The 15,333-nt window shown below is 40.1% G+C and overlaps 7 protein-coding genes across 7 annotated transcripts; 3 read left to right on the top strand and 4 right to left on the bottom strand. All coding sequences in view use genetic code 12, as the record gives it.

The window, feature by feature from the left end:
* Positions 1–341: 341 nt before the first annotated feature.
* On the top strand, positions 342–1,826 carry UGA2 (Uga2p; the record flags this gene model as incomplete). Its single annotated transcript, XM_051754223.1, has 1 exon — positions 342–1,826. The coding sequence occupies one exon, from the start codon at positions 342–344 to the stop codon at positions 1,824–1,826; it is 1,485 nt and encodes a 494-aa protein (XP_051610931.1).
* Positions 1,827–1,892: 66 nt separating this feature from the next.
* On the bottom strand, positions 1,893–2,627 carry KGF57_000468 (uncharacterized protein; the record flags this gene model as incomplete). The annotated part of the gene is made up of 1 exon (XM_051754212.1): positions 1,893–2,627. One exon carries the CDS (start codon positions 2,625–2,627, stop codon positions 1,893–1,895), a length of 735 nt encoding a protein of 244 aa, XP_051610930.1.
* Positions 2,628–2,822: 195 nt separating this feature from the next.
* Positions 2,823–3,380, top strand: KGF57_000467 (uncharacterized protein; the record flags this gene model as incomplete). The annotated part of the gene is made up of 1 exon (XM_051754201.1): positions 2,823–3,380. One exon carries the CDS (start codon positions 2,823–2,825, stop codon positions 3,378–3,380), a length of 558 nt encoding a protein of 185 aa, XP_051610929.1.
* Positions 3,381–3,390: 10 nt separating this feature from the next.
* On the bottom strand, positions 3,391–4,047 carry KGF57_000466 (5-formyltetrahydrofolate cyclo-ligase; the record flags this gene model as incomplete). Its single annotated transcript, XM_051754190.1, has 1 exon — positions 3,391–4,047. The coding sequence occupies one exon, from the start codon at positions 4,045–4,047 to the stop codon at positions 3,391–3,393; it is 657 nt and encodes a 218-aa protein (XP_051610928.1).
* Positions 4,048–4,209: 162 nt separating this feature from the next.
* KGF57_000465 (uncharacterized protein) lies at positions 4,210–5,604 on the bottom strand (the record flags this gene model as incomplete). Its single annotated transcript, XM_051754179.1, has 1 exon — positions 4,210–5,604. The coding sequence occupies one exon, from the start codon at positions 5,602–5,604 to the stop codon at positions 4,210–4,212; it is 1,395 nt and encodes a 464-aa protein (XP_051610927.1).
* A 114-nt stretch (positions 5,605–5,718) lies between these two features.
* Positions 5,719–11,192, top strand: KGF57_000464 (DLT1; the record flags this gene model as incomplete). Its single annotated transcript, XM_051754168.1, has 5 exons — positions 5,719–5,765; positions 5,839–6,427; positions 6,740–6,894; positions 7,417–9,434; positions 9,967–11,192. The coding sequence occupies 5 exons, from the start codon at positions 5,719–5,721 to the stop codon at positions 11,190–11,192; spliced, it is 4,035 nt and encodes a 1,344-aa protein (XP_051610926.1).
* Positions 11,193–11,355: 163 nt separating this feature from the next.
* RPN4 (stress-regulated transcription factor) lies at positions 11,356–13,212 on the bottom strand (the record flags this gene model as incomplete). Its single annotated transcript, XM_051754157.1, has 1 exon — positions 11,356–13,212. One exon carries the CDS (start codon positions 13,210–13,212, stop codon positions 11,356–11,358), a length of 1,857 nt encoding a protein of 618 aa, XP_051610925.1.
* Between the last annotated feature and the right edge of the window lie 2,121 nt (positions 13,213–15,333).

Here is a 15,333-nt window from a genome sequence, read left to right as displayed (position 1 = left end):
GCACATATTTATACCACTTTTAACCCTCTCTGATTATTCCATTGTTCTTCACTCCTGAAGTCACTGTAATTAGTCAGCCCTTGGCCTGCGTACAGAGAGGCACGGGGCCGCGAAGTATCCGACCCATTCATAAGTTAACCGGTTGTCACACAAAAGTATTTTCATTGCTAACCTTCTACTCCGCGTGTATTCTTTTCTTTTGACAGACACCTGCATACTTTATAAACTATAGTTGCTGCCATCCTTGTATCAATATATAAAGCGAGAGATACATTTCTTTGCCCAGTAATACAGATATGTTCTCCAAGAGGTTGTACTCGACACTACGAACTTCAGCAAAAATGACATCAGTATTAAAGAATAAGGATTTGTTAAAAACACAGGGCTTCATCAATAATACATGGGTCGACAGCTCCTCAGGAGACACCTTTGATGTTCAGAATCCTGCTTTGGAACCTAAGAAGGACGCCTATTTGGCAACAGTCCAGTCTATGAGTGCTGATGATTTCGAACACGCTATCGCAGCTGCTAGTGAAGCTTTCAAGACATTTGGGAAAACCAACGGAAGATATAGGTCCAACTTACTATACAAGTTTTACGAGTTGATGATTGAGCACCAGGATGATTTAGCGAAATTGGTTGTGTTGGAAAATGGTAAGCCTTACGCTGATGCTTTAGGTGAGGTCAAGTATGCTGCTTCCTTTTTCCAATGGTACTCTGAACAAGCACCAACGATTCAAGGTGACATTTTACAATCGGGAAACCCAAACAACATCAACATTTTAGCTTTGAAGCAGCCAATTGGTGTTTGTGGTATAATGACACCATGGAATTTTCCCTTGGCTATGATCACTAGAAAATTGGGAGCTGCCGTAGCTGCAGGATGTACCACTGTTATCAAACCAGCTACCGAGACCCCATTGTCTGCATTTGCATTGGCCCAATTGAGTATTGACGCTGGGTTCCCCAAGGGTGTTATCAACATATTGGCATCGCATGAACCAGCTAAAGTTGGGAAATTGATTTGCGAGCATCCAACTATCAAAAAGGTCTCCTTCACTGGGTCTACCAGAGTTGGGAAACTTTTGATGCAACAATCGGCATCTACTTTGAAAAAAGTGTCGCTTGAGTTGGGTGGAAATGCTCCATTTATTGTCTTTGAAGATGCTGACTTGGACAAAGCCGTCAGCGGTGCCATTACCAGTAAATTCAGGTCGAGTGGACAAACTTGTATCTGTGCAAACAGAATTTTTGTGCACGAGTCCATTTATGATGAATTCACAAAGAAGTTTGTCAAGCAATTGAAGGAGCACATTGTTTTGGGCAATGGTTTGGATAAGGACACAACCTATGGACCTTTAATTCACCAAGGTTCCATGGAAAAAATCAGAGGCCAACTCAAAGATGCTTTAGACAAAGGTGCAAAATTGTTGTTGGGTGGAGATAAGCGTCCAGACTTGGGAGAAAACTTCCATGATCTCACTGTTTTGGGTGATGTTACCCCAGATATGGAAATTTTCAACGAGGAAACTTTTGGCCCACTTGCTCCATTCATCAAGTTCTCGACTGAAGAAGAGGTTCTCAAATTAGCAAATGATACACCTGTTGGGCTCTCTGGGTACTTTTATTCCAAAGATTTGGATAGAGTGTTTAGAGTTGCTGAAGCCTTGGAGGTTGGTATGATTGGAGTCAACACTGGTGCAATTTCAGAAGCTGCATTGCCATTTGGTGGGATCAAGGAGTCTGGATTTGGAAGAGAAGGTTCCAAGTTTGGGGTACATGATTACATGATCATCAAAGGTGTTGTTTTCGGAAAGAATGAATAGAGATAAATGGGTGTAGAGAGATTGTTTATATTTGTGTGTTGTTTCTTGCGAAATATCTATAAGGGTTTAGATTTGATTGGACCCTGTATCAGCAATTGGTTCATCCTGGTATGCATGAAGTTGATCCAACACTTTTGCATTTTCGTTAAGCACTTTGTCCTTTGGTAGTATCTCGTTCACTTCCTCCGCAACTATAGATTCGGTGTTTGCAGCTGGGACAGTTTGCTCATATTCAGTAAGGTCTAGATCTTTCACGTCCTCAATCCTGTCAACGTAGACGTCAGTAACAACATCTTTGGCTAAAGAGTATTTGTCATCAACAAATCTGAACCTTTTACCTCCGGATTCAATCTCTTGTAATACTTTGTTGTTTATATCGCTGAGATCTGCGTCACTTTTCAACAAAGTGTCCCACTGCGTATTCAACGTTGTAATTCGATCATCTTCAGCCGTTTGCAAATCAAGTTTCATTCCCCGTTCTTTTTCCACGTCCTTGAGCAATTTCTCTAATATTTCGCTACGATTCAAGTGTGATATTTTCGGTACTTCCAACTTTCTTTTCTTGAATACACGTCTCATATTATCGTTATTCTCAACATACTTGGCACAATTTATCGACTTGAGCGTAAGTGAATACAATCCACCTTCACGAGTAACACCATTCATTATTGATGAGGGGAAATTTTTCAACGTCATAAGCGGTGTCTCATATTTAGTTGGCGGAAACCTTTGGACTCCAACAGTCGAAGGTCGCGATACAGCAACAGCTTGGTTCCTTTTCTTGTACGGATGTCTACCCATTTTCTTGTTGTGAATGTCGTTGTAAACACACACAATAACCTTTTGCTTTTAGTACGTGGAATACAAAACAAAAAGTTTTGAAAAGATCTCTCGCAGAATCTTTGATCGATCAAACTGCTACCACTTTATAACCATTATCATCGCCGTCTACCATTCTTTCCACCAAAATACCAGCCACTTATAGAGAGTTCATAGATGGTTTCAAGTCTAGAAGAGTTGAGTAAGAAGATTCGAGACAACAGTCAAGGACTAGCAGCAAGAAATTCCTTAAAACCTTCCTCACTGACACTTCAACCTCCACCATCAAATGCTACCTTCCCTGCATTAAACTCTGCCCAGCGTGCAGCAGGGTCTTCACTATCCCCTTCACTTACCACCACACCTTCTCCTCAAGCACGTGCACGCCAAAAGGTAGTCCTACAACCAGGCCACTCTCCATTGGACTGGGCAAACTTGAATCGAACACAACCAAAGCATCTATTGAGAGGTGTTGATCCGTCTACACCTCCTCCTCAATACGTAAAAGTTAACAAGGAAGAGTTGAAAAAGCACAAGAGTCGATCCGATTGTTGGACATGCATAAATGGGAAGGTTTTTAATATAACTCCTTATATAAATTTCCATCCAGGTGGAGTCGAAGAGATAATGAAATGTGCCGGCAGAGATGGAACCAGCTTGTTTAACAAATATCACAGTTGGGTTAATGCTGATCGAATGTTGGAGAATTGCATAATTGGTGTATACGTGAATTAGTAGACTTCAATTATATTTGTTGTAAGGAAGGAAAAGTACGTGAACTGGTGATTATTTGATCGAGCCCATAATCGTGATCCTCAACGGGTATGGTGTTCTCTGGAACAACTTGTTCTTGTAATGCAAGCCCTATCAAGGAAGGCAATTTCGACCATTTTTCTTTATAAACTGATAAAAACTCGTCATAAAATCCAGCTCCGTGTCCCAATCGCTGTAATGTAGACGAGAATGCAACTCCAGGGAGTAGTATGAGATCTAGATCGCCTGTTTCTATTGCATCTTCACCAGATATTGGCTCAAGTAGTTGGTACTTTCCTTGTGGTTGTAAGTTCAAAACATCATTGTACGATTCAATTTTGAGCATTGATAAATAATTTGGTTTCCGGTGTTTTATGGGCACAGTGTTGCAACGTGGCAAGTACACTTTCTTGTTCTGTTTGAAGCAATGATCTATTATGGTAAGTGTTTTCACCTCCAGATCTGGCATATTCATAAACACGGCAACAGATTTTGCATTTAGAAATGTGGGATTATTGGCAAGTCTTGATAATATGTGTTGTGATTGGGAAGCTAGCGACTCCTGAGTTACGGACTTAAGGCGAGCTTTCACCTGACTTCGCAATTGCTTCTTTGCTGCTTTTATGGTTAGTGATTGTTGCACTGTCATTGCGCCGGTGTGTGTGTATGTGTATGTGTATGTGTATGTGTGTATGGGTGAACCACCATCCAATTTTTGAAAAAGAAGATTCTTGGAAATTTTTCACTTAGACTTTACTCTTTGTTAGTACTATATACACTTTCACCATTCTATAGAAGCTTATCCCTCTTTTCACAACTCGTCTTCCTTCTCTATCTCTTCTAACTCTCTTATCTTTTTTGCAGGTCCATAACGCTCTTGCAAGGGGACTAATATAATACCCAAAGGACCCTGGTCATACATGATTCGACTCCATCTATTGATGACAGCCTCATACCAGTTGTTAAGTTTATCATCCATATCGTCCGCCATTTTGGATCCCTTCAAATCAGACTTCAATCGCTGACATCTTTCAATATCTGTCTGCATTTTTTGACTCGAATACATATCAGTCAAATTATTCAACACATTCTCAAGAATAGGAGATACCTTGTGTGACGATGCATGGTCGTAGTATAATTCATTCAAAATTTCTTCTGACCAGTTAATAGCATCTTGTTTAAAGCCCTGAGCCCAAAGGATTTCACTTACGTGAGCTTTAATGGAGCAGATTTGAGTTATCAAATTTTCTCGATCAACATTAAACAATGGATAATGTGACTGATTGGAGAGACGGGCTTCCAACTTTTCTCTAATGCTTGTCAAAGATTGCAAAGTAGACAAGTATATTGCAAGTGACTCATTGAGGAATGTCTTTTTCTCCTTCTTGTTTGACCCAACCTTTGACAATTTAGCCAACTGGAATGCCATATCGTTCAAACAGTTTATCAATTCATCTGAAATTTTGCTATTTTGTCTCAAAGTGTAGTCGTCATTGAGTTGAATAGACGAGTACGTTTTCGTCAACATGTCAATAGATCTTTGTAAAATATGGATCCTATCATTAGAATCTTGACTTACTCTGGCTAGTAATCGACTACACTCCGACAACCTCTCGGCGTCCCCCAACTTGTAGTAGACCAAGTCATCATCAATGATTTTTCTCAATGTTACAATCGAAGCGTCCAATTCGCCTTTCGCTAATAGGGCTTTGCTGTATCTCAAAATCATGTCAATGTAAAAATTTGCAAACTTGTTGGATTTGTCATACACCAAAACCTGTGAGTCAATTATGGGCACATTGTAGTTTTCAAACTGCGATTCCTTTATACTAGGATCGACTTGTTTGGCCAAGTCAAACAATATCTTGCGATAATGTTTAACTGCATAACTTGGCTTGTGTAAAACATCGTCTTTGTTTATCGCCTTGACCGCTTCTATTTGATCCCCGAAACTTAGCTCAAATGGTATAGTTTGGCGCTCATTTGCGTCGTGGTATAGGAAGTAGAACGACCCTAGTGATACTATCAACCCTCCTATATACGCACCAGCAAGAATGTTGATTAATGTGCCGTATGATTTTAATCCGGCAGCTGCATTGGCAGATAGTTTGAATGTGCGTCTCTGCTGGCCACTTGAACACCTATGCAATACCACGTGTGAATTTGATATGAATGGTCGTCTGGGTATTAGTCTTGGTCTAAACATTTGGTCCTCAAAAGTGCTGTGCCTGATATTTGATTATGTTTCAACAAAAAAAGAAAAAAAAAAAAAAATTCTGCTACCCTTTTCAACCTTCCTCTTGTAAACCATGTATTGATCATGCAATATTGCCATGACTTTCAGAAATCAAAGCTCACTGGATCAAGGTACTTTTCGGCTGAGTGACACCATACACCAGTCCCATTTGGAGCTCCATCCCGAGGTGTCACGTCGGCGAAGTCAACCCAAAACTTCTCAGAGTGATCACAATGTTAACGAGCACCCTGTGGAACCAAAGCCGTTGCCATTTATACACAGGTTCATCACTAATTGGCTAGTAATGGATCCAGTGTTATTACTGAAGTATCAAAGACAGACAAGCAAGATGAAGAATTACGAGGTTGAAAAAGATGACGACGTCAAGTTTATCTTCTTTTTAGGTGGTCGTCTTAGAAGCGTCAAGGCTTGGCCCATCAACGTTTTCTCTGGGGCAATGCTTGCCATTCCGGTAGTGGTATATAGCATATTTGAAGCTAAATGGCAATGGCATCATCTACTGCCGGCAGTGGTGATAACATTCGTTTATGTATGGTTGCTTACTTTTTGTCAATTTTGGAAAGCTGCTACAAGCGATGCCGGTGTGTTGCCCAAGAACCTACATCTTCCAAAGTCTATCAACAGAGCAAAAATTGATAATCCGCCTGACGAATACTTCAATAGCATTACCTTGCCGTCATATGGAAGTACACAAAATGGCGTTACTGTTAAATATTGTTCTACGTGCCATATATGGCGACCACCAAGGACAAGTCATTGTGGGACATGTCAAGTATGTGTATTAAACCACGACCATCATTGTGTGTTTTTGAACAACTGTGTCGGTGAGAGAAATTATATCTACTTTTTGTGGTTTTTGTTGTTGGCTTGCATTGGGTGTATTTACTTGCTGGCCATTTCCATAGTGCAGCTTTGTTATTATCGCATTGGAAAAGTTGAAAATGTTGTAAGCATTGGCCAGTCCGTCAAACACTTTCCACTCAGTTTATTTTTGGTGATTTACTCAATTGTGGCGTTGTTGTATCCTTTGTTATTGTTGATGTTCCACTTGTTCTTGACGAGTCAAAACATAACCACCAGAGAGTATTTGAACAATGTTTACAAGCAAAAGCATGTTGATTTTATTAACGTATACAACACCCATTCAATATGGAAAAATTTGTATATAAATTGGTTGGGATCGTCACGCGGAGTGAGTTTAACTTTTCCGAGAGATGACTATGAGCCAGGCGACATCAGGTATGAGAAGATAGAGCCACTACAATTGTTTAGTATAGAGTATTGAATGTGATGTGTTCGACTTTGTTATGCTTTGTAACACTCTACAACGGTTGAATGTAGCTGGTAGCGATCCGTTACCCTTCAGCCCCGTCAAAAGTTTTTTTTTTTTTTTATGTTCTTGCATTTGTCTCCTTTTGTCAATTGTTAGGGGATGCTGAATATACCTTGCATCTAAAGACCATACTCAGATCGTATTAATACTACTTTGCAAAACCCAGGACTGGAGACTAGAGTCATCGAATATATCAAGCAAATCTCGACTCACTAGATTCAAGCTTTCACAAAACTCTCATCTTACCGTCGTTATCTACCTGCCATATGAACCATATATGATACAAAACTAGCTAAATCAACTCAAAAGAGAAGCATGGTCAACCCACATAGACAACCGCATTTGCGTCTGCATTTGCACCCGCATCTGCATCTGCCGTCGCCGTCAAATATCTCGCTACCGCATGGAGAACCACTACGACTAAACAGTCCTCGAAGTAACCTATCTCATACCTTTTCATTCAAATCGCTAGACAATTATCGACTACATTCACCTGCTTCAGAACACCATGACTCACGACTGAGACCACGAGTCCCGTCACCATCACCATCACCATCACCATCACCATCACCATCGATACCGCAACTTCATCTGCTGCCATCATTTAATCACAACCATCGTATCAATGCACAATCTTTTAGGACAGCGACAAGCCCAATTCGGTCGCATCGCAGACTACACCATCCAAGACCAATAGCTCGCTCACACCTGACACGTGGGTACATGTCGCCTCATTCACGAACACTAAGTCGGTCACCACTGATAGAATCGGTGGATCCCACAGATGCAAATCAACAAAATCCACATCTTATAAATGCACTACTTGCGCAGTCGAGACCAGCAAGCCCCATATCTGTATCTGCATCTGTTGAATCCGTGACCACTGACTCCCATCGAGGTGGTACTTCATTGCATCAAGCCACAACTGCGTATACGGCTACATATGGGCCAAAGCCGCGATCAAATAACATTTTAAACATGTCACAGCGAGTCTTCACTTGGTTGTATTCCATCTCATTGATCATCATCATTATTGTCATGTTGGCGTTTATTGCCGTTACTCCCATTGATGTAATTGTCCAGACTTTGAAAGCAACCAATGCAATTGCCGTCAAGACTTTTCTTGTGATTATAGTCTGTGTTGCATTCTTGTTTTTCTCATTGGTTATGTATTTGGGAAGAGTTTATTCCTTTAGAGTGGCAATGAATGATGTTTGCTCGAAATCATTGTACATACCATTTGAAGGTGATTATCCCAAGGATGTTTTCCATTTTATCGACCAAAAATTAAAGTATAGTGTTGATGTTGGTAGAAAAGCCGGTCCCTTGCATCAAAATTATGCTATTAATCATCCAGGCCTATCACCCCCAGAGTACATTCAGAATCGTAACCCGGGAATGGAGGGGAAACTTTTGCCTCCCAATATATCATATGAGGACGTTTTGCAAAGTCTTAGCGATAAATTCCAAATCGGCAAAGTGTTTACTATTGATGATTTACCAATGAACTTATCAGTCAAGGAAATGGTGTTATCCATGTATAAACAAATCTTGGAAGCTAGTGATTCGAATCATTTAACGAAATATATGCCAAATATTGCCAGGTTGATTGCAACATATGAGAAATGTCGATTTGGAGGAGGATTGATTGAGGAGAGGGATATGTTTACGTTGATGATTGAAATTGACAAGTATGGTCAATTGTGTCAAAATGATTTCCAATCAAAGATACCGCAAAATCGAAGAATCATTAGATCAAGTCAATCTTCAAACGCGTATGATACAGGTGACGGTGGATACATTTCCAATAACGACTTGCGCTATTACAGTGGTGGCATATATGATGATCTGAATGAACCAGATTACGCTGCTCAGTATAATCAATACGGTTACGATTATGACAAATTTGACGATGGAGAAAACACTTCAACTACCGGTGATGAAGTCAGCGCAAGACAAGTCAATGAAAGTTCCAGGCTTGGACCGTCCACTGATAAACCACATTATGGGGATAGCATGGAACCAAATGGCTCTGGCAATCTGCAGGAAATTTTTCAACTGCAAGAGGAGTCTGAACAACGACAACACCTCCCCTTACGAAGGCGATCAAGTGTCAGCTCCACCAAATCTGTGATTCGTAATAAATTGGCATTGAATCAAAATGCTAGCAGGCATACGCTACTGAATTTGACCTACTATGGCGGCGATGCATTAGGAGACACGCATTCATTATTTAGGCATCGTAGTGGGTATGTTACAGATTCAGAAAACGAAGATTATTGGGATAATGGAGATGATAGAGAAGATCCGATGAGATGTACCCCTACTCCAATTCCTCAAATTCGTGTACTGGGAAGAGACGACGACGACGACCGTGGTGGCAATGAGCACGCAGATGATGATGATGACGACGACGACGCGGAAGAAGAAGGAAACGCCCAATGCGGTGATGACTACGATGATTATGACGATGGAGAAAGCTTCTATCGGTTCAGAAGGCGGAATATTCATCGATCGAGATCAATCACCCCCGAGGGTTCTCCCACCAGATAGGAGGCGCTGATTTACAAACAGGCAAATGTATATACACGTTAACATTCACTCACACACTCACGTAAGTATATAGACACATTCTTTAATAACTAATCATGTTCCACATTCTCTGATGTTGTCTTTTGTGACGTAAAAAAAATTGCAACCTTTAACTCCGGATTAAAATAAAGGAACGGGAAAAAGAAAGAAAAAAACAATAAAATAAAAAAAAAAACATCCAAATCCCACCAACACAGAAGAAACATTTTTCATCATCTAGGTCGCCATAATAAAGGAGTACATTGAGGTGCAAATTCCTGTCTTCAAAATAAAAAAGCGTGCCATTTTATCAATCACATAGAACATTTTGCTCTACAGTTTCTCCTAGCAGTCGTACATGCACATATGAGCAAAAGCATACATTCCAGAATCAGTCCATACATAAGCTAAGAACTACCCATTTCAAGGATCCATTACCACCACCAATATGCCGCCACCACCACCACCGGGTAACCTCGGATCCTCCTCCCCTTCCTCATCGTCATCGTCATCGTCATCACTACTACCAGAAGACTACCTCTACTACCTCGACTACCTTCCCGACTTGCAAAAATGTATCAACTTATTCATGACATTCACCCCGCTCTTCTCATACGGCTCAACATGCATATCCATTTACAAGCGCCAAACCTCACTAGGATTCAGCATAGACATCTGCGGCACCATGTTCATGGCGAGCATATTGCGCATCTTGTACTACTTGTGCCAACCTTATGAGATCACCCTCTTGCGACAATCAATAGTCATGATACTAATACAAACTGCACTACTCAAGATTAGTCTTCGGTATCGGCCCCACAACTATGACCCGGAGCTCTTGACCCCCTTGCCGCGGTGGGAACTGGAGTTTGAGAACAACTTGCCACGTCGTCTTAGTGTGTCGAATTACATTGTTGAGCACAAAAATTACACGTCGTTGGGAGTGGTGAATTGGGCCATTTTGCAATTGAATGACGTGGTATTGTTGGGCTGGAGTTACTTCAAGACGGGGTTCAAACAGGCGTTGAGATTATTTGATGTTTACTACAAGCGGCCAGGATTGTTTTGGCAATGGTTGAATGAATCTTCATACTGGATGTTTCTCGGTTCATTCACGGCATTCTTTGGAATCTTGACATTGGTTTTCCACAACAATGTAACATATGCGAATTTCATTGGGGTGTTGGGATTGTTTATCGAGTCATTGTTGCCCATCCCGCAAATCCTCATGTTGAATCGAATCCAATCGGTTAAAAACTTTAAAGTGATCCTTCTCCTATCATGGTTAGGTGGCGATTGCACCAAGATTTCCTATTTGGTATATGGAACCAATGACGTGTCGATTATTTTCATTGCCGCTGGTCTTTTCCAAATGAGCTTGGATGTGTATATTGCATTCCAGTACTTGTCGTTGAAATATGGCGATTTTTGGGTAATTCTGTCGAAACTGGGATCCAACAACAGGTCAGTTGATGAAATTGTTGATCATTTGGTATTGAACGCTAGCAGTTCCCATGGCGCGTATCAAACAAGTAATGGCGGTGGTGATGGTATTGGCGATGGTGGTGACGTATACGAGATGAATGTATTTGATTCAGATTTCAAGAGTCGATCGGCTCGTTCTTCCCCATAAGAGAGGCAACCAAGTCAAAAGTCCATAATAGAGATTATAAAAATTTTAAAAGTGAACGTATATACATGTTTGTATTCATTGGCTCCTATGTATAAAGTGAAAAATTAAAGATAAACCAAGTTTGATAACCTCTCATTTCCTACCACAATCTCTCTCTCTCTCTCTATAAAGCAGCAGAGACTGGGTGATATTCGACATTTTCCTTTGCTTCATTAATCAATTCCAATGCTTCATCACCAACAATGTTGTGCTTAATTTTGATGTGTCTTGATAATGCATCATTTCTAGAAAACGTCTTTTGTTTTCCATTACCCGTTCCTCCTTTGTATCTTCCTTCACAAATGACACACCTATAAATCTTCTTCATCGACGCGTGAATAGTGTTTTGATGTCTGATCAAATCATATGGACGGGAAAATTGCTTATTGCAAACTTTACCCGTACCAGGATTAACCAACTCACAACGGTGATCAGGATTGGTGGCGGATATTTCAGCACCCAACTTGTATGGATGTTCGGCATCTGTTGATGACTCCTTTTTCGCGCTGTTCCGTGTATCTTCAGTGCCTTGTCCACCCATATCTTCATCATCAGAATTATCAATCATCATTGCATCCTCATCCTCTTCAAAAGTAGTGCCTGCGTCTGGTTCCTGCTTGATATGAACAGTATCAACGCTGGCAGAAGTATAGTCATTCTCAGGAGTCGATGCCAATGGCGAGACGATTGATTGTGGTGAAATTTCAGAAACAACAGGTGGTTGAAATTCCAAACTCTCTTCATCATCCTCAACCTTGATTATTGCCTCGTCATGCAACTCTTGTAAAGCAGGATTGCCCATGTCATGATGATCTTCGTCTTCTATTGGTGTGTTTGCCTCTTGCTCGTGCTCGTGCTGCAAATTGTTCTTTTGTTGTGCTTGTTGGTGATGGTGATCTTCCAATGATATATTCTTGAATGCATCAAAAGTAGAATACTCTGCAGAGTGATCATTTATAATATTGTAACCGGAATTGCTCATGATATAATCATCAAATTCTTCATCCACATGGAAGTAGTTATCCTCATCTCCTTCATCATCAGATAAATCCTCTTCAATTTGTTCATTTTCATCATCCAAGTACAAATAATCGTTTTCGTAACCAGGAATAATGTCATTTTCATATCCTTCGATTGAATTGGAATTGATAATGTCATTGTTATGACTTGGTGGAACATAAAACGAGTCATCCAACTCATGAATAACCTGGCCTGGTGAAATGTCGGGATTGTACAACAAGTAGTCCTCGTCTATACTCTTTTTCTTGCCTCCGGCTGGCTCCAAATCATCAATAGTTGTGATTCTCTTTCTTCTTCTTTGTGGAAATGCTTGTGGTAAAGGAGGCGGTTGAAGAAAGTAGCCATTACCTGGACCCGGACTCTGAGACGTATGTGGCTGCTGTTGCTGTTGTGGCTGTTGCTGTTGCTGTTGCTGTTGCTGTTGTTGTGGCTGCTGTAGCAGTTGGTTGAACGCTAGCGATGATGGCCTTATAAATGAGTTTGGGTTGGCATACTTGGTGAATGGGTTAATGTGGGCAGGTTGTGAATCTTGTGGGTAACCAACGTCCAGCACCTGCGTCTGTTGCTGTTGCTGTTGCTGTTGCTGTTGCTTGAACTGGTCCACACCTTCCTTTGAAGATATTTGCTCAAGAAATGAGTCAGGAATGTTCAACATGTTACCCAAATTATTACTTGAGTTGTTTTGAGTAGCAGCGCCATTGTAAAAGGAGTCCCTCATGGTATTTAGTTGTGCAAAGGGTAGATTTGGTGAAGAGTTTACTGAAGTTCGACTGGTGGTGTTGTAGTTGAATGTATTATTGAGATTAAAGCCGTCGTTGTAGGATTCGTTAGACACTTCGTTCTTGCTGTTGTTGCTGGATGCGGTGGTGAAGATGGGTGACGATGGTATTTGATACAACTCTTCATCCATCAAGTCAGTCATGGTTCTCTTCAACAGTGGTAAAACAGCTAATGAAGTCATATTGTTTGCGGTGGTGTAGTGGGTATTAGTTTTTGTTATGGTGATAAGTGTGATTAGTAATGATGTAAGTGCAACGTGTTTTCTCCTTAGTTGTTTGAGATTACAGCGTTGTTGTAGTGTAGTATGTGTTTAGTGGTATATATATATATGTGTGTGTGTGTGTGTATGTGTTTATATATACGTGAGATTGGATAAGTTATAAGGGTATGTGGTTGTAAGGAAAGAAAGAAGGAAAGAAAAAAGTGTAAGTTGTAGATTTGGTTTGTTGCAATTTCTATATTACTCACACTCTCTGTTTCTCTCTCTGTTTCAAAATTTCTTTTTCCTGTTGTACTGTGTATAGAGGTCGGATATGAAATTAAAAGCAAAATATAACACAACACCCGATATACGGAGATAATCTTCACATAACACACAAGACACAACATGTATCATATATATATATATATATATAAATCAAAATCTAAGTCACAGTAGCATGACTAATTCAGAGAACATGACGATGATGATGATGATGATGTGTGTGTGTGTGTGTGTGTGTGACCCTCTTTTAACGTGTCAGTCATCATCTACATCGTATCTACTCCTATTGTTAGACAGTACGTCTAAGTTTACGTTGTATTTGAGGAGATGTCTGTTGTGAATATATTATTTACTTTAAGTTACATTACTAAAAGTTAGTTAATGTCTTAGATGTGTCTTAACAGTGCATATACTACAATGTATTGTTATTATTATTGTTATTATTATTGTTATTATTATTTCTCTTCCTTTCCATCATCTTCTATTTCGTCTACTAATTTGTATGCAGTATATACGTACTATATTCAGCCACACTTTATATATATATTCAGATCATTATGCAATCACTGCGAGGCTACTTATTAAACAAAACACTGAGTACAAGTTAGTAGCACAGTGCATCATTTGGTTGATACTCGTGTGAATTTATGTGTGTATACACCAACCACAACGACACTTTCTATCTAGTCACTCAACTCATGTGTTATGAGTTATGTGTTATGTGTTGTTTTGTCAACAGTTGTTACAACTCCAACTAATATATACCATAACAAAAATGTGATTGTAAGTGTCACCCACTACTTCTTCCCCTTTGTCTCTTTGTCTCTCTTATAATTCTAGAACAGCAGTCAGTAAAATATCAATGATCCCATTAAACCATCTCAGCCACAATCACGCTCACATCTTCTGTTTCTTGTGTGTAACTTATTGATTATTGCTATTTTTATCTTGTTCCTTCCCGCTTTTCCCTCTTTCCCCTTTCCTCTTTTCCCTAAATCCGCATAAACTTCATATTCTCTTCTCTTGTCTTTTCCCCCACTTCTTGCTCATTTTCTTTCTTTTCTTTTTTCAATTTTTTTTGTGCTTGCTTTAGCAACAAAAAGGTCTTTGATCTCCGACATCAACAGGGTTCGGATTCTTTCCTAATTGGGAAGGAAATACACCACACACGTGACACTCACATACTCCGTGTACAAACAAGCTCCTTCTCTTTGTCTACAGTAGTTGCTCCGCCTCCCAATGAAACTCAGTCTGCTCGTCAATTTTCTGCTTCTATGTCGTTGACGCATCTCGCTTTATCGCCCCTTTCACGATCTTTAATTGTGTCCGCAACGTGTTAATTGCAATGTACGGTTGTCTTTCAAATCAAAGCGGCAACAGAGCTTAAAATGGTGCATGTACTGCATTAGTTATTATATTTGCTCAAGGTTATATTAGGTCTACATATCAAGTTGTGTACACCATTCACAACTCCACGTTGGTCTTTAAGATCGGAGTTTTTTTGTCTATTTGTTCACACTGATGCGCTTTTATCACGAAGAGAAAAGAAATTCATAGATTCAAAATCTCACTCTTTTATATGGAGAGATGGCAAAACCGGCTTGCTACTAATTATATCTCCACTACAGAAACAGTAACACTCAAAGTCACGCGTTAACCAACCAAAACTCAATCGCATTACGTCTTTCTCCTTATGACTATCCAACCCAAGGTCAAAAAAGGTGGTCCATTCACTTGGACTCAAATCCAACAAATTGTGAAACCAAATAACCTTGAAATGTTTGCTAGAAGCGAAGATCAATTCCGCAAGTATTCCAA

Source organism: Candida theae (genome assembly GCF_024610275.1).
Source record: "Candida theae strain CBS 12239 chromosome Unknown scaffold16, whole genome shotgun sequence".
Taxonomy (NCBI): Eukaryota; Fungi; Ascomycota; class Pichiomycetes; order Serinales; family Debaryomycetaceae; genus Lodderomyces; species Lodderomyces theae.
The sequence above is the reverse complement of the archived record's forward strand: the minus strand, read 5'-3'. Positions and strand labels throughout refer to the sequence as shown.